The sequence below is a fragment of the Gorilla gorilla genome, chromosome 11, assembly GCF_029281585.2.
Source record: "Gorilla gorilla gorilla isolate KB3781 chromosome 11, NHGRI_mGorGor1-v2.1_pri, whole genome shotgun sequence".
Taxonomy (NCBI): domain Eukaryota; kingdom Metazoa; phylum Chordata; class Mammalia; order Primates; family Hominidae; genus Gorilla; species Gorilla gorilla.
In genome coordinates, this window is record NC_073235.2 from 112,808,725 (window position 1) to 112,827,280 (window position 18,556).

The 18,556-nt window shown below is 35.4% G+C and overlaps 1 protein-coding gene across 1 annotated transcript in view; it reads right to left on the reverse strand.

Annotated features, from left to right (window-relative positions):
* Positions 1–320: 320 nt before the first annotated feature.
* Positions 321–18,556, reverse strand: part of ACADL (acyl-CoA dehydrogenase long chain) — a 36,769-nt gene continuing 18,533 nt past the window's right edge. The window contains exons 6-11 of the mRNA XM_004033143.5: positions 17,253–17,417; positions 16,204–16,305; positions 14,960–15,073; positions 6,843–6,970; positions 4,433–4,519; positions 321–674 (exon numbers count right to left, since the gene is read on the reverse strand). Of these exons, the coding sequence (XP_004033191.3) occupies positions 581–674; positions 4,433–4,519; positions 6,843–6,970; positions 14,960–15,073; positions 16,204–16,305; positions 17,253–17,417 (690 nt within the window). The 3' untranslated portion in view covers positions 321–580. The remainder of the gene's footprint in view (positions 675–4,432; positions 4,520–6,842; positions 6,971–14,959; positions 15,074–16,203; positions 16,306–17,252; positions 17,418–18,556) is intronic.

The following is an 18,556-nucleotide window of genomic DNA, read 5'->3' on the forward strand; positions in this document are numbered from 1 at the left end:
CCAGCTTCAATGAAAGCAGTTCTCACTCAGCAGCGTTTCACAGAGATGTTCTGCATAAGCTTTTGTTTGAAGAAAGAGTTCCATTGCTTAAAAACGGGGTTGGAGTACAGTGGTAAAAACCACTGTTCTAGGGAATTTGGAGCAATTGGTAGCCAAAATGAGTTTACATTCTAAGTTATATTTACTTTTCCCTTTAAAAGTCAATGTGCTATCTTATTAATGTTTTTATACTATAACGACATAAAATTATTTCTGCCTTGGTTTGAAGATTTGAATGATTTATGCTTTTTAGAATTTTAGAGATAAATGAAACACCTAGGCAAGATTCAGAAAACCGTTTACCTTTGGCTACATAAAAAACTGTAAGTTAAACCTTATATTGGAAAACTAGAATTTTGGCTTCAAAGATTTATCCTTCCACTGTGTTAATCTTATATTTATATTTTATTTCCTTCTCTATAGAGAGAGCAGGTAAAAACATGTTTAGTGTTTCCTCGCTTTCCAAGTTACATTTTATCTTGAGCAGATTTAAAATGAGATTAGCTGTAATAGGATAGGATTCCAGGATGTGGGCAGATGTCTACTTGTCAAAGACAATCTCTCTTGCAATCAGCTCCTTCATTATTTCATTTGTACCACCATAGATTGGCTGAACTCTGGCATCCACATAAGCTCTGGATAAATCAGAAGATGAATGAATAAATAAAATATATTAGAAACTGTAAATTTTGTCTTACCAGGTAACTCATAAACTATTCAATTAGTGAAGTACAAACAATAAAAGTCCTTCATAAATTACTTATTTTTTCAATATGGCATTCATCCTAAATTGGAATAATAGTAAAAAAACTATTAAGATGTTAATAATCTGTATAGCTTTGTATTAATTTGATTAAAGAGACTACAAATTCAAAATAAAAATAATAAGTATGTTTCATCTGATTTAATTTTGTAAAATTCAGCATATATGATAACACTCTTAAAAAGTCTGTTTTAGATTAGGAAATGCACAGGATGTCTTAGTTTCTTTTTATCTTTAATGTTTCCTAAAAAGTTGAAATCCACTGGTTTTATAGAAAACAAAAGAAAAAAGATACATATTTTCTAGCATTCCCACAACCACTATCACTATCAGGAATATAAACAAATGCTTTAGCAAATATTATTTCCCAGAAAGTTAACAAGTAACTTTTTTTTTGGAAATGGTTAATAGTCACTTCAGCAATGTGTGGAGTTAAAATACTAAGTGGCTGAGTCCATTGCCATACCCACACCAAAGAAAAAAAAAAACCCAAATATCATAAGTTCACTTTTGATAGTCATGATAACAACCATACCACTGTACAGTTGTTTTTATCTTTTCTCATCTCATTTTATCCTCTCAGCTTTGGGATTGGGGAGGGATAAATGTTAATACTGTTTTCCTGGTAAAGGAAATAAAGTAGAGAGAAGTTAATATATTTCCTAATTAATGGTTGCTATTTAATGGTCACTAACAACACATCATTGGCAGACTGGAATGAGGATGTAGGTATTCTGCCTCTTTTTCAAATATCTTTTTTGTATATTGCAACACTTTCATTGGCCAAAGCACTTAGAGCTAGTTATTGAACTTTGGACTTTCCTGGTAGACACACTCAAAGGCTTTTCTTTTTTTTTTTTCTGAAGTATAATCTTGGTGTTTTGTTTTGTTTAAATTTGATTTTTAAGACAAATTAAATGTGCCAGCTCTCTAGGAACATACTATTTTTGGACTTATTCTTCTCCATATTCATCAGGGTTCCTTACAAAGAAATGGACACTCGGTAAATATTTACTGATATGATTTACTGTGTTACAAAGGAAATTTACAATCTCAGAACTTTCTGCTGAAAGCTTTAAAAGCTTGAGATATTTATGTTTTCAAACATTTTTTTCTGAACGGATTTTGCTATTCTCTACAAAATCTAGCACCTGCATTTTGAGCACTTACCTACTGTAAGCCTACTTCAGCAGTCCCAATGCGTTTAGATATATATATATATTTGTAAATGGGCTAGGCTTCTTTTTACATTAAAGAAGTTCCAATGGAGTAGATAAAGCAGAGATTAGTAGACCTTTTATATGTTACTAATTAAATTTAGTCATCAACTAAAATTAACAGTGAAAGGCAGCAGCAGAAATGTTTAACCACACTGCAACGAAGTTCTACATCTAAGGCAGCTCTTCCCAGCATGGCAGAGAAATCTTAAAATGACACGGCTTAAATCTCACTCCTCACAGGCTCGAGCCTAATGAGTAAGACTTATTAAATAAACCCACATGCTGAAGACCAGTTATTAAAGAAGACAAAAACAAAAAAACAAAATAAGCAGAGAAAGCACCTCTTATCTATGAAACCAACCCTCAGCAACATATATATAAACTAATGTAGTTTGGTCTGGGGGATATAAGAAACACAATTAGAAGATTTTTTTTTTTATCAAATCAAAGTCTATACATTACATCCACATATTGCCAATGTGTCTATGTGGCTTTTTTTGTTATTTTTTTTTTGTTGTTGTTGTTGTTTGTTTTTTTGAGACAGTCTCACTCTGTCGCCCAGGCTGGAGTGCAGTGGCGCAATCTCGACTCACTGCAACCTCCGCCTCTCGGGTTAAAGCGATTCTCGTGCCTCTGGAGTAGCTGGGACTACAGGCACCTGCAACCACGCCTAGCTAATTTTTTTGTATTTTTAGTAGAAATGGTGTTTCGCCATTTTGCCCAGGCTGGTCTTGAACTCTTGACCTCAGGTGATCCACCCGCTTTGGCATCCCAAAGTGCTGGGATTACAGGAGTGAGCCACCGCACCTGGCCTAAGTGGCTTTTTTGATATTAGGCGATATATGGGAAGAGAAATAGCAGTCTAGTTTAAAAATTGATACAATCTTTGAACTAACAAACTGGACAAGAAAGGTGATTATTGTTTCTTAAAAGGAATATAAGTCTCTCAAACTGAAACCAGAGATTTCAAATAAGCCATCAATCTACAATGTTTGCTTGGTACCAACTTGAAGGAGTTGACTCCGAGAAAACAGAGACCAAGGCTTATGCCACACTCTAATCTTAAGCCATTTAGATGATTGCCTTCTCCCCACCTAATAGGCCTTTCTTAAATGTGAACTAAACCACATAAACATTGAGCCACTACATAGCTTCTGTTCTTAATGTAATTTTAGTAAAATATTTTTTCTAAGGACTATAAGCATATTAAATGTTTCCAATTATACTTACCAAAAAGATAAATTTGAAATCATTAGGCTGCCAGTTTGAATGTAGGTTTCATAATTTTTCCCTTTAGATACTTTATATTAAGATAATCTTAAAACATTTTTAGAAGCCTATAGCATTCTTACTCTCAGATTCAGAACAAACTGAACTTTTCTGTATAAATAAAAAATTTCCTTGGGAAAATTTTCTAAACCAAAATCATTGCTAAATAATAAGAAAAATATATTTTCTAGGGTGATGAGGAAAAAAGCTATGGGGAGACTTCTGAGGCAAAAGACTATGTTAGGAGAAAAGGAAATTCTGGAGATTGAGGAAGAAATATGAATGGCGACACTGCGTATTTACAAATTAGTACTGCTTCAAACTGATAAGAATATTCATATATGATAAAAATATTTGATTTCTTTCAATTTGAAGGAAATAAATCTATTTAGAAAGAATAAAGATTTTTAATTTTTTTAGAACAAAACAAATAATCAGATATTTAAGATATGTGACAACTTAGATCCTTTTCATATGCCAGTTAATTTTTCTGTATTGCTTTTTTTTTTTTTTGGTTTTAAAAAAAAAAGTAGTATTTGGCCGGACGCAGTGGCTCACACCTGTAATCCCAGCACTTTGGGAGGCCAAGGCAGGCAGATCAGTTGAGGCCAGGGGTTTGAGACCAGCCTGGCCAACATGGCAAAACCACACCTCTACTAAAAATACAAAAAAATTAGCCAGGTGTCATGGCACGCACCTGTTAATTCCAGCTACTCTGGAGACTGAGGCACAAGAATTATTTGAACCTGGAAGGCGGAGGTTGCAGTGAACCCAGATCATGCCACTGTACTCCAACCTGGGTGACAGAGCGAGACTGTCTCAAAATAAAATAAAATAAAAAATTAAAAAATTAAAAAATTTTTGAAAATACTATTTGTCCTTCTACATAAGGATTCAAATAAAGCCAAGGATCAAGCTTTTGTTTATTGGTCTCTTTACTTTATTTAAGAAAAATAAAATCCTAGTAGGGAGTTGATTAAAAAAAGCTGTTTCCATTTGCTTGAATACATTTTGTCTGTATTCAGCTGAAAAATTCAAAAGATTGCACACCTCCTTTCCCTCTAAATTTGATGTACAAAGTAAAGAAATTTTCCTTTTTCTTCACATCATAAAGAAGAGTGTATCAGAAAACTATACTTACTTTGCAATTGGGTACTCCCACATGTATCCCCAACCTCCATGGAGCTGTACACAGTCGTAAGCTACACTATTTTGTAACTCAGATGCCCTAAATGACCAAAATAAAAGGCAGAAAAGAAATGTTTGAAATGGATTTTCATGAGGTGCTTCAAAACCAGAAAACTAATTATTTACAATTGTTTAAATGTGCACATTTATTAAGCGATTAGAACGGCATATTAGCTAAGCAAAGAAGATAAAAATTACATATGAAATATATTTCAAGAGAATTTTCATATAAGAGTACCTTTTTCATCAATTATATTTCTTGCTAGGTTTTTGTTAGGCTAGAAACAAAAGGTAGAAAACTCAGATGATTAGATTTTGGCTATTTGAGGCTAGAAAAACATGCAGTAAAGACTTGAATATGTTCTAATTTATTTGGATTCTCTATATGATCTAAATTACTCAGCCACCTAGTTCTTTTTGCCCTTGTAATATGCATTTTTTCTCCAATGATGTCACTTTCTACTTGAAGATCACGATTCTGAATTTCAGTAAAAAAAAGCAATTTTTTAGGGTTCTGACTTTTCAGAAATAAATTGAAGATAAAAGTGAAAACCTAAGAGGGCAGACTAACAAAGTATATGCTATCATATAGGAAACATTAGAAAATTATATAGAGATTATTATTCCTGAAGTGTGTGTATTAGTATTATATATAATGTTTGTATACATAAATATGCAGTGCTTGAGAAAAATTCTTTTCTGATAATATCACAATTCTATCATTAAAATTCATGATAGAGATTTTATTCACCTTAACATAAAAATACGTTAGTTCAAAATTCTTTTCTACTTATTTTTCTTTTCTTTCTTTCTTTCTTTCTTTTTGTTTGTGAGTTTGTTTTAGTGATGGAGTCTCACCCACTCTATGGCCTAGGTTGGGATACAGTGGCACAATCATAGCTCATTACAGTCTTGAACTCCAGGGCTCAAAGGATCCTCTCACCTCAGCTTCTCAAGTAGGAGTTACTACAGTGGCAAGCTACAGCACCCCACTACTTATTTTTCAATAGTGGGAAGCATAAAGCAAAAATAAGGGTAGATACTTCTTTTTATTTAAAATAATTTAAAACTCAAACCATACGACAGGTGAGGATATTTCTAAGCAATATATTAACAATATAATTATTAATAGACAAGACTTTGGGGACAATATTTGGAATTCGATAATTTTTTATATTTGGCAAGTATTTTAGTGAAATATTTACTGGGCTATAACTAGTTGCCTCCTGTGTTTCAATGTGAAATATGAGCATGTGTATAAACCTGAGGTTTTCAAATAACAAGGTCAATGGCTATCCAAACTTCTCTTTTTCCAAAAATATGTACATTTTTTAACACTTTTTGCCACTAGTCAAAGAACTTCTTGTAAATGTAAATATAAAAAGTCTCCTCAAAAGTGCAAGTTTCTGAAAAGTAATTCCACATTATTTTTCAACCTGGCAATTTTGTTATTATGGGATCATTACATAAAGCACAAAATATTTCCCCTGTTCTACCTGTGATTGAACTGAACACAAGTTAATGAATAATGACAGGAATTTATTCTAGGTTACTCTTGGGCTAATGATATGGGAGAATGTTTGTTTTTAAAAAGAGGAAACCAAATCTACTTCCAGAATCTGATTTAGACTGTATATTCTAAAATCTTAAAATATACAAAAGTCTGACATACAGGGATGTTTTTTCATTCAACTCATCTTTAACACCATTGCTAATAATCTTTAATTCAAATCGAAGTCTTTCTAAACTTAATAGGATTTTTATTCTCCTTTCACTTAATAGAGCCTGTGAAACTTTGATTGGACAGCCAGTTCTTCCTGAATTTTTTCTTACAATTGGAAAACACCTTAAATAGAAAAATCCTGTCCAACTTAGTCATTTCACAGATAACAAAAACATTTTCCTGGATGGAATTAAGTTTAATTATAGTTATTTAATAAAAGAATTGGGACTCTATCTCAAGACTCCTAAGTTTTACTGTTCCCTTTCAGCCTCACTATACTGCCACTCTTCAGATAATTTGAAATTAAACTATTACTTGAATGAATGAATCAGTCATCCTATCAATATTACTCTTCATTTTCCCACTCTTAATATTTTATTTTCAATAGCAAGTTAAGAATTAAATACTAACTTTGCTTGCCTATTAGGATAAAAAAATTAAATACCAACTTGAAACATTTTTAGCACATTATACATATGCTTAATGGAACTTTTTAGCATTTTTTTTAAAGTGGAGTCTCACTTTTATTTTTCATTTCACAGATTTCTTCCTTTAAGACCCTCGAGGCTGAGCTTAAAATTGGCAGAATTCCATATCAGTCTGAGCACACACCGCACTCTAATTACTGTAGCATGCATACCAGTATTTCGCCATGCAAGCAGTGGCGGAGTCCAAACGTTTCGCTTCATGCAGCTGGAGACAGTTGTCCACAAATGCTCGGGTTACACATATATGTGTTTTTAATTCTGCTAATTTATGTTGCACTGTCTTGAATTTAAAGGAAATAAAAGAAAAAAGTGAGCATGGTAGAAATATAAACTTCAACCCACTTAACATATCAGAAATTATACAATAAAAGATCTTTAGGGCAAACAAAAGTGGAATTGTTGGTTTTTTCCTCCATAAAAATGGCATTTGTTACCAAATCAGCTTAAATTTAAAACTCACTATATTTCAGTGCTAAGGAAATTTGTACTAAAAGATGCAAAAATAGTTTAAAACATAAACAATGTCTCGTTTCAGATTGTAAAATTTAGATGAGGCAAACTTCTTGAAAAACAGGATGACTTTAATGTGTGAGCACCATCTTGTGGTACAGTTATTTAGGTACAGCCGTTGAAAACACCTATTGTATTTTCCTCCAGAGATTAAATCCTTGAAGATTTTTTTCTTTATTAATGAAATTAAGTATACAGATTTTGCTACTCTGCTTCTAACATCTGGAGGGACAAGGGGTTTCTATATATGTTCATAAACACATCAAAATATAAGGTATTATTTAATATTGCACAGTATTTAATCTAGATCTGTAGAAAGCAATAGAATAAAATCAGAGTACTAAAGAGATCAAAATCCAGTACCCTCATCCTCTTTCATCCCTTCACATTATCCCTTCTGATATGGTTTGGCTCTGTCCCTACCCAAATCTTATCTTGAATTGTAGCTCCCATAATCCCCACGTGTTGTGGGAGGGACGTGGTGGGAGATAATGGAATCATGGGGGTGGGTTTGTCCCATGATGTTCTTGTGATAGTGAGTAAGTCTCATGAGATCTGATGGTTTTATAAAGAGCGGTTCCCCTGCACATGCTGTTTTGCCTGCTACCATGTAAGATGTGCTGTTGTTCCTCCTTCACCTTCCGCCATGATTATGAGGCCTCCCCAGCCATGTGGAACTGTGAGTCCATTAAACCTCTTTTTTTTTTTTAAATAAATTACCCAGTCTCAGGTATTTCTTCATAGCAGTATGAAAATGGATGAATACACCTCCTGTACCTCTCAATAGCTTGTTTAGCAGTCTCTAGCTTGGACTGAATGGTCTGGGATTATCAATGTTAATATAGCTATGTACCTACCTCCTCCTGCTGGCCATGGACAACCCATTAGCATTTTTGGAAATCATTCTATTTAGACCATTCTCAATTGTTCCTGACTGTCCTTGCTTCAATCAAGCTTTATTTCATTCCTGACTCTAGGCTCTCACACTCTGAACTTGGAGTTTATATCTGTTCTCTTTGGCACTGACTCTTGAGCCTCCCTCAGGAAATTGGCTTGAACTTGAAATACTGGGTTCCCACTTTGGGTAGCTCCAAAAGTATACTCCATTCTAGTTGATTTCTTAGGTCCAAGGCCCAGATATGGTCAGCTGGCCTATCTTCTTTGTGAAAATTCAGATAGAAACAGTTCTGATCATTCTGCTGTGAAATGAGTAAGAACTTCACTGTGGCTAATAGAAAGCATATACATGGAAAGTTACAGGCAAAGGTGGTGCAGTGAAATTCAAACTAGAAATTAAACACATCCCGCCTAGGTACTACCAAGTCCAAAGCCACAGCTGTGTTCTCAAAGGAGGGTGGTGGGACACATTCTCAGAAGATACATGGTCTGCTTTTAATGCTGGCTACAGCAATTCTCAAGTTATAAAACTGATTCTTTCACTGTCATTGTTGGTTGGGACAGTTTTGATACTTACCATTTCTGGAAAAGAGTAGAATGGGAGTGTAAAAAGACCCAGGACCAAGCAAGACCAGGGTGTATCAGGTGGAGTAAAGCTCTGAGGGGCAGATTCCTTACAGGTATATCAACATAACTACTGTGCTGATGAAAACTCCAACTGACTGTCTTTCCCCTGGTTTTATTTCACCCTGTTCTAGAAACAGAGAATGTAACTGGCATCGAATGATTCCAAAACTAAGCAATGAGAAGGTTGGCACCCCACTCCTTCCATCTCTGTATTCTGGCCTCTAATTCTGAACATGCTGGGTCACATCAAGACTTTCTTCCCCGCTTATTGTTTCCCTTAATTTTTTCTATCTCCATTTCTATTCATCATATATTTAATTAGGTCAAATATCTACCCTTTAATCAGCACAAAGTTTCCCACTCCCAACCCACACATTGAAGTTTACTCTTAGACAATATAAAGATGGAACAAAAAAAAGAAAAAAATAGGCAAATAATCTATATATCGAAAACAGATGAGTATTCCATGAAAATCCCTGAAGATGGTTTCTAAGCCTACTCCTAGTTTAGTTCAATGACACTATGTATGACACTTTATTTGGAAAATAAGGGTGGATCCAACAAGTCTCAAGATATTTTTTTGCCTACATGATGCCACATTTGGGAATTTATGCACTGTCTTTACAATATGAAAGAGTAAAGATATCTAAGCCTGATTCTCTCATACAAGAGTCGTTCCTTTGTAAATGCTGGAAACTTCTAGAAGCTGAAGTAAAACTTCAAACCAGAATGGAATGATTTAGAATTCTTGCATCAGTGCATTCAGTGAAGTCCAGAGGTCTGAGAGAATAATGTCTCCAAGAGTACATAATTTACTCTCTGAGGATAAAAAGATTAAATATTTACATATTCTTGCCATTGGGTTGAGCGTTACTAAACAGATTTGGTCTTTGCTTTTCACTGCAGACACTGCATTATGCTTTCTGAAATCATCCTCTAATCAAAGGCAACTAAAAATTAGACCACACATTACTAGCCAAGTGCTCTTAGTGAATGATCGACAAGGTCATAGCAGTATTTTTAAGTCATTTATATTTGTTAATAAATAATACTGCAGCTAGCATTAAAAATTATTCTGAAGTTACTAAGTGGGCTGGATGGAGTCTTTTTCAGAGTTCTGAATGACAGAATTCTTAGAATTATGGAAATGGAGAACACCTTGGAGAGGTTATCTAGCCCAGTATTCATTTAAACAACAGCATCAGTTGCTCTCACATATTATGGTTAAAATATAAAATAAAACACACTAGGTTTGCTATTTGATAGTTAATTAGTCCCATGCTCAAGGTCTTAAGAACTGGATATTCCCATTTTAGACACATGTCAAAAAGAAGTATTATTTTTTTCCTCTCTATTCCGTTCCCTAGTTCTTTATGCCCTTAGAATTAAGAACACATACCACACAGGAAATGACTAACCAAGAGCTCTCATTAGATTAGAAAAAACATTCCATTTTCACTTCGTTGCCCACTGAGTGAAGGAAATAGGAAAAGAAAAAAGGCCCATCTGCTTTGCACTTCTGGGCAGTAATAACAGTATATAGGTAGAGTGTAGGTTCTGGAATTAGAATATATGTGTAATTTGGGGCAAGTTACTTAACCTCTCTATACCTTAATTTCCATAACTGTAAAATAAAAATAATTAAAATACTTATATAGATTTGCGAAGAAAAAGAATGAGACAATTCACTTAGCAGTGTCTGGCAGATAGGGAGCAGTCAAGCAATAATATCCATTATTATTATTTAACATCTGGATTTTACTGTTTTATTGTCTATTCCGTGAAAAACTGTAAGATCGACATAAACTATGGAGAGCATAGATTTTAAAAATCCCAATAATTATTGCTACATCCATACATAGGTTTCTATTCTAAAAAGAAAATAAATTTTGTGACATGCATTTCAACTGGTCAGAAAGCCCCAAAATGTTCAAAATTCAAGGATAACAAAGAGAATGGAAACTGAATAGTTATATAGTTATAAAATGACATGTGGCCAAGTATATTGTAACATTTAAAGCTCTTTTATTTCAATTGAATAACTAGAACCATAGTGTACCCAGCTCTTGAATACAAGGTATAGGTATGTACAGTATCGGTTATTCATCATCTCTGAATATACTCCTAGCTTGAAATATGAAAATATTATTCAAATATATTTATTTAGATAAAATAGGAAGATCAGAAGACATATCTCAGAAATCTCAGAACATACACACTTACTTGGAAAACAATACTACTAGCTATCAATAATGTGACCTGTGGAAGTAGAATGCTACTGCCATCTACTGAAAGTTTAGGGAACTAACTTTGAAAGAAGGCAACAATAAAATGATACTTCTTTAAAAAGGAATGATTAAAGTTATTTATTTTTTGCTATTAAAATACAATAAATATATATTTTAAAAGAAATTTTTCCCCATGAGAAAACAATATGGACCACTTTCCTATTTCCTTCATGGTTAAATGTCAAATTACATGCTTTCTGAGCCATTCAGGCAATCCGGGTAATAATATAGTCATCCTTGTTGTAATCTAGTATTAAGTTCATAAACACAGGAAATGTAGATTTCCAAAGGAATGGAAACATGTCTTTTGGTTCAACTGTTATACCTTTAGCCAAAATAAGGCTAAAGGTATATTTTTGTTTTTGTATTCATTTTTGTGGGGAGCAGGGAGACAGGGTCTTGCTATGTCACTCAGGCTAGAGTACAATAGTGAGATCTCAGCTCACTGCAACATCTGCCTCCAGGGCTCAAGCGATCCTCCTACCTTAGCCTCTTGAGTAGCTGAGACTACAGGCACACACCACCACACCTGGCTTAATTTTTGTATTTTTTGTAGAGATGAGGTTTTGCCACGTTGCCCAGGTTGGTCTCAAAGTCCTGGGCTCAAGCAATCTGCCTGCCTAGGCCTCCCAACGTGCTGGGATTACAGGTGTGAGCCACTATGCCTGGCCTTGGTATAAGTGTTTTAGTAAACATTTTTGATGTTTAAGTGGTGGTGGTTGGATTTCAGAAGCAAATGATACTCATTCCACTTTGGGTACAGTTGAGAAAATCAGAGTGATATCAAGTGGTAACACTTCCTTCATATTGCCAGGAGCGTAGTATGTGTTTCTAGAGTTACACCCATCAAATTACAGTTGAACACATTACCCTTAGGAGGCAATCAATATATATTTGTTCAGTGAAGCAAAAAGGAAAAAATCATATATGTCAGTTTTTCTCGATGGGAAATTATTGATATTTTGAGTGACACAATTAGTTGTAATCCAAATGTGAATTACAGGACATTTAACAACACTGTCTTCCAGGGCACTATACAAGTTATACCTCCAGTCAACTGTGCACACCCACCTCCACCTCATTCCTGACATTTCTAAACACCTGAGTGAAAGGGTATTCACTGAGAACCTCTGATACGTGTAAATCAGTGATCCATAAATGAAAGGGAATATAAAGTATAACATCCTTGCTCTTAAGGAAATCAGAATTTAATCAAGTCATATTGTTTTGTTAAATGTTTTCTTGATTGAGTGTACCTCATTTTTAGAGATTCAGAACAACTGTTTTAGGTTTGTTATGTCAATAAGAAAAGTTAGGATGTAAAGACTTTTTTTCAGGATGGAAAAAGTTAATTTGATGACAATACAGGTAGCAAACAGTTCCCAAAACGACAAAGAGAGGGTCTAGATCAAGAGCAAGAGGAAGTAGATGGTAAAAAGGTCTCCCATATTGAAACAAAATGCAGCAAGGCATTATGTAAGGAATAAAATAAGGATAACAGCTAATTTTAATGTGGGCTTACTTTGCCAGGCAATATTCCAAGGGCTTTATGTATATTACCCCATCTAATTGATAGAGACAGGAGACAGCCGAGGGTCTCTGGTGAAACCCTGCCTTCAAGCCTAAACAGCCTAAAGGCTGAAAAACCCGACTGCTGGTCCCAGATGAAGCCTGCCCTTTCCCAACTGATCCTTTCTGAATAATGCCCACCTGTGCACTGGGAGGACGGGGTGGAGCCTCGGGAAGTTCACACTGCAGAGGAGAGGAGCCTAGCCTCTCCTGTTCCTGTGTGATGACCTAGGATTCAATCTGTGAGGCGGGAGAACTGCTAGCAGGACTTTCTTTCACTTTGCCGAGAGTTCCTTTCTCCTTTTCATTTAATAAACCCTGCCCTACTCAATCTACAATGTGTCTGCGTGCCTAAATTATCCTGGTCCTGTGACAAGAACGCAGTTTTTTCTACAACATAATCCTCACAACAACGCTATGAAGCAGTCTCTGATATTCACAAATAGGAAAATATTTTATAAATATTTACAAACATAAATTTTAAAGATTTATAGTCATAAAATTTTACAATTTTGCAAATCAAATACATTTTATATATTTACAAATAGGAAACTATATTTGAGAGAGAGAACACGCCTAGACTACGGAGATTCAAGTAGCTGTGTTAGGACATAAACCACACTTGAACATAATTTCTAGAATGCTGGTTCTGAAAAGCCACCAAGTTGTTTCATTTCTACCTTTCCCTTCACAAAGCCTTTCAGCCAGTCATTCTACTTAAAAATATTTAAGTCAAATCCCAACTCCAGGTTTTTTGCTGATGAGATGTTTTGCCAATTTGATGACCACATGAAGGAATTATAAACTATTCCTTCATTTAAAAAGAAACTATAGGGTCTAAAATTTAATTAGCATATTTAGTGACTGCGGCCACTATATACTGAGTTCTTTTGCAAAAACCCTCAAGTTCCTGGGAAAACTCAATCCTAGGTAAACACAATCATCTGTCTTTTCTCTATGTTTGTACCTGGGAAGCTAAACTCTTATCATAAAGCTGATTGATACATAAAAAGCAGAAAGTAGTTTAATTTCTCATTCTGAAGAAGATAGTTCATACCTCCCTCACCCTTCTGCAACACCTCCATGCCTCCTTCACTCACCTGTCTTTCAAGGACTTTCTCTATTGTTATTTATTTATTTATTTGTTTATTTTTGAGATGGAGTCTTGCTCTGTAGCCCAGGCTGGATGGAGTGCGGTGGTGCGATCTCGGCTCACTGCAACCTCTACCTCCTGGGTTCAAGTGATTCTCCTGCCTCAGCCTCCCGAGTAGCTGGGATTAGAGGTGTGCACCACCATGCCTGGCTAATTTTTGTATTTTTAGTAGAGACAGGGTTTCACCATGTTGGCCACGCTAGTCTCGAACTCCTGACCTCAAGTGATCTGCCTGCCTCAACTTCCCAAAGTGCTGAGATTACAGGCGTGAGTCAGTGTGCCTGGCCACATTATTTAAAGAAATAGAAGTCTTCTATAAAGAACTTTTGTAGTTTTCTACCAACAGAGTGATGTATCTGTCTGAACTCATAGATGTCCTTTGCTCCTTTCTTCCTGTGCAAATGAAGGAATCCCTCTCCTGTTGATGGGAAGGCCTATCTTTCCATGCGTCAGCATCCACAAACTCACCCTTTCTCAAAGACCTTACGCAGTTGATTATTTCCTTCCTATCTACAACCTTTCCCTCTTTATTAAATCCTTTCTTTATATACAGATATTAAAATATGCACCCATATTCCCATCCTAAAAATAACGACGAAAAATTAATAACTCCCAAATATCTCCCTTGACTCTCAAATCTCCTTCCCCTCCCCTCTTCCCTTACCACCCTTTCTCTCAACTACCATTCACAGCCAAACTCAGGAAAGAGTTGCCTACCATCAGTATTGTTTTACATCCTCATTTCTGTCTACTCATCGGGTGTGTCACCCTCCGCCTCCATTAATGGCTCTTACTAAATAATCTCCATATCATTGTATTCAATGAGCACTCTTTGCCCTTCATCTTATTTTCCCCCTAAGCAGCAACTGATCCCACTCCCTACTCCATGAAGCCCTCTTTCCTTCCAGCTTCTGTGACAAAGCTCTCCTGATTTGCTTTCTCCTTTCTGTTTATTCATTCTCAGTCATCTTACAGGCTCCTCCTTTTCAGACAATATGAATTCCAAATATGAATTCTACCTTTAAATCTTGTAGTCTTCCTCAAGGACTGTGTCCTAAGACCACTCCTGCCTTACTCTCTACTCTCTCTCCTTAATGATCTCATCCACTTCCATGGTTTCTAGTATCACCTTACATGAAAATAACCCCAAACTTCTATTTAACCCAGGCCATTTCAGATTAGTAAACTGATGTCATCTAATACTAAACCACAGTGACAAGCTTACCTGTAGGTGAGCAACTGTTTTGCCAAAAGCTTTTCTTTGTTTAACATAGTTCCTGGTTTCTTCAAACATGAATTCACTAGCTGAAATTGCCACATCAGCAATTAACAGCCTTTCCTATAACACAAAAATTAGGTCTTACTCTAATTATGCAAGTGATTTTCACACAATTTCAATTACGATAAATCCTATAAATTATCTTTATAATAAACTCATAAAGATTAATTTATATCTTAACTCCTTATAAGAAAACAGATTTATGAGATTCTTTTGACATAGCTCTAATCACTTTCTAAAGCAAATCCTTTATTTTTTATGAATGACTGCCTTTATTTTTTTATAATCTTTTTAAATTTTTAAGAGACGAAGTCTCACTCTGTTGCCAAAAATGGAGTACAGTTGCACAATCATAGTTCATTACATCCTGGAATTCCAGGGCTCAAGTGATCCTCCCACCTCAGCCTTCCGAGTAGCTGGGACAACAGTCACATAACACCATGCCCATGAATGACTGTTTTCATTATATATATGCAATTTAATTTTTCTTCTCTTTACTCACATGTGAGTTAAAAACAATCCCTAGTTGCTTATTTCAATTTATTAATCTCTGCACACTGTATGACTCAATATATCTGTGGAAATAAACATCTTAAAGCACATAAGTTAAATTCTACCTGTTAATGTAAAAGTAGCCTTAGTCAGTTTGATTCCATCATGCTGGTGATTTTCATGGCAGTCACTAGGCAGGAGTACCCCCTTACACTGGCATCTGAGGCTCAATAATCACTTGTCAACCATACTTTAAAACCATAGCTGTTTAGGGACTGACCCTATGTGGCTAAAACTTTTCAGTCTGAATTTTATACTTTTCCCTTTGATTCACAGTTATTATTTAAAAACTGGCAAACTATCAAATGTTTTGCATGACATTTCCTTACAAAGAGCTAAAAGTTTTTGAATTGTAGTTAAGAAGCTAAAATCATTCTAAGAAGGAATCACAGAACTGAAATATCTGTTTTTCCTACTTACTTTATAAGCTTTGATTGGATATTACTGAGTTCAGTTATTTACCTAACTACCCTATAAAACTCATACTTTTATTGCAACTTTAATACTCAAATGATTAGCTATTTCACAAGTTTTGCATGTATAAATTTGCATGCATAATATAGAAATAACATGTTTCTATATTATTCTATTCCAATTCATTACTCAGTCAAAAGATGGAATCTTTAAACACTTCTGACCCGTGGAAGCTCTTTCATGATGTAATAGAAGCCTTTATTCTCTTCTCCAAGTAGGGCACTAGCTGGCAACCGTACATCTTCAAAGAATAGTTCTGCGGTATCCTAAGAGACCGTACGAAAATGTAGAGAATGATCTCATTTAAATCTTCCAATAACCCAGTGAATATTGAAGTGAATATTATGTTTTCCAAAAAAACAAAACACAAATTGGAAGCCAAGTTGGAGTAGTTAATGAACATAACTAGTAAGTGGTAAACCAGGGATTTGAACCCACAGCCATCTGATTCTAAACCTTGTGGCTTTCCTACTGCAATACACTATCATTCCAGCTCTAATACTGTCCAGTTCTCAAGGTACTTGGAACTAAGGATTTCTAATACATATTAAGCAAAACATGCATTTTTGGTAATGTATAGAAAGAACACTTTCTGGGGTTTTTTTGTTTGTTTGTTTGTTTGTTTTGAGACAGAGTCTCACTCTGTTGCCCAGGCTGGAGTGCAGTGGCGTGATCTTGGCTCACTGCAACCTCTGCCTCTTGGGTTCAAGTGATTCTCCTGCCTCAGCCTCCCGAGTAGCTGGGACTACAGGTGCCTGCCACCACACCCGGCTAATTTTTTATTATTAGTAGAGATGGGGTTTCACCATATTGACCAGGCTGGTCTTGAACTCCTGACCTCAGGTGATCCGCTGGGCTCAGCCTCCCAAAGTGCTGGGATTACAGGTGTGAGCCACCGTGCCTGGCCACACTTTATTTTTATTTCATATTTTTCTTTAATGCATTTTACAAATAGATGGCTTGTTACCATGCAGTTAATTTTGCCATTTCTAAAACAGATATTCAAAATACCTTGATTCATTTCTATTGCTGACCATCAGAAAGATAGAGTGGTATAAATGAGAATAAATCTCATTACCACATCAGAAAAGCATATTTTAGGAAATCAGCATAGGAAATAAAATTGTGCCACATGTAATCCTCTATGTAAGTCTCCTATCTGATTAACAGTAAACTCAATTAGTATCTGAATATGATTTACATTATCACTCACCTGGGCTTTTAATCCCATTTTATGTAGCTTTCGTCCCTTGATAAATCCTTTCATTCCATTTTCCACCAGAAAAAGGCTAATACCATGGGCAGGGGAGGGAGCTTCATGATTTGTGACCGCAACTACAATCACAACATCACTTAATGACCCATTACTGATGAACACCTGCAAAACCCCAAGTACATTATTAATGCACCATGATAATTCAATTCTATGTGCAAGTTATGATTGGGAGAAAGTATATTACAGAAAACTAAAACAGACAAGACATGCTTGATACCTCTCTCTGTACCCTACCCAAATATCTGCAAAGTTGATTATTCACACATGATGTTATCAAGGATCGGGGAAAAATTACTTAATGCTTCAAAGAATGAAACCTATAGATTTTCTTTTCACTATTAATATTATACATAATAATAATAAACAGAGATTATTATGTTCTTTAAAAATGAAACCAAATTGTCTATTATGATGATAAATTGTATTTTAGAAGGAAGCCACTGATAAGAAAAGAAAATCTGTCCGGGCCTGGTGGCTCACACCTGTAACCCCAGCACTTTGGGAGGCCGAGGCAAGAGGATCATTTGAGCTCAGGAGTTCAAGACCAGCCTTGCCAAAATAGTAGAGACAAAAAAATTAAAAATTAGCTGACGTGGTAGTGTGCACCTATATATAGTCCAAGCTACTCAGGAAGCTGAGGCAGGAGGATCGCTTGAGTCCAGGAGTTTGAGGTTACAGTGAGCTTTGATTGTACCACTGCACTCCAACCTGGGTGACAGAGTGAGACCCTGTCTCTAGAAAAAAAGAAAAGAAAAGAAAAGAAAAATAAAAAGAAAATATGCTGTAAATGGCACTATATTATTTATTCTCAGATTTATCAGTTTTTGAAAAGGACTATTTTTGATTTTTGTAATTGATATCCTGCTTCCTTTAAAATGGTCTAAATAGGAAACTATGATTAAGGAGGGAAAAATGACAAGCCAAATGAGAGGGATTATCAGATGATATTGATTCAGAAAACAAAGTATACTCAGAGCAAATATTAATAATTGTCTTCTCATTCTGCATCTTTCCTGGTTCATCTCAATCATTTTCACGGCTTGAGTCACCCTCTACATGCTGATGTCTCCAAATCTTTATCTAAGCCATGTTTCTTTTCTTTTTTTTAGAGACAGGGTCTCTCTCACCCAGGCTGGAGTGCAGTGGTGTGACCATAGCTCATTGCAGCCTCAAACTCCTGGTAAGCCACATTTCTTGATAGGACCTGGACCTGAATATGTACTTGCTTCTGGATAGTTCCA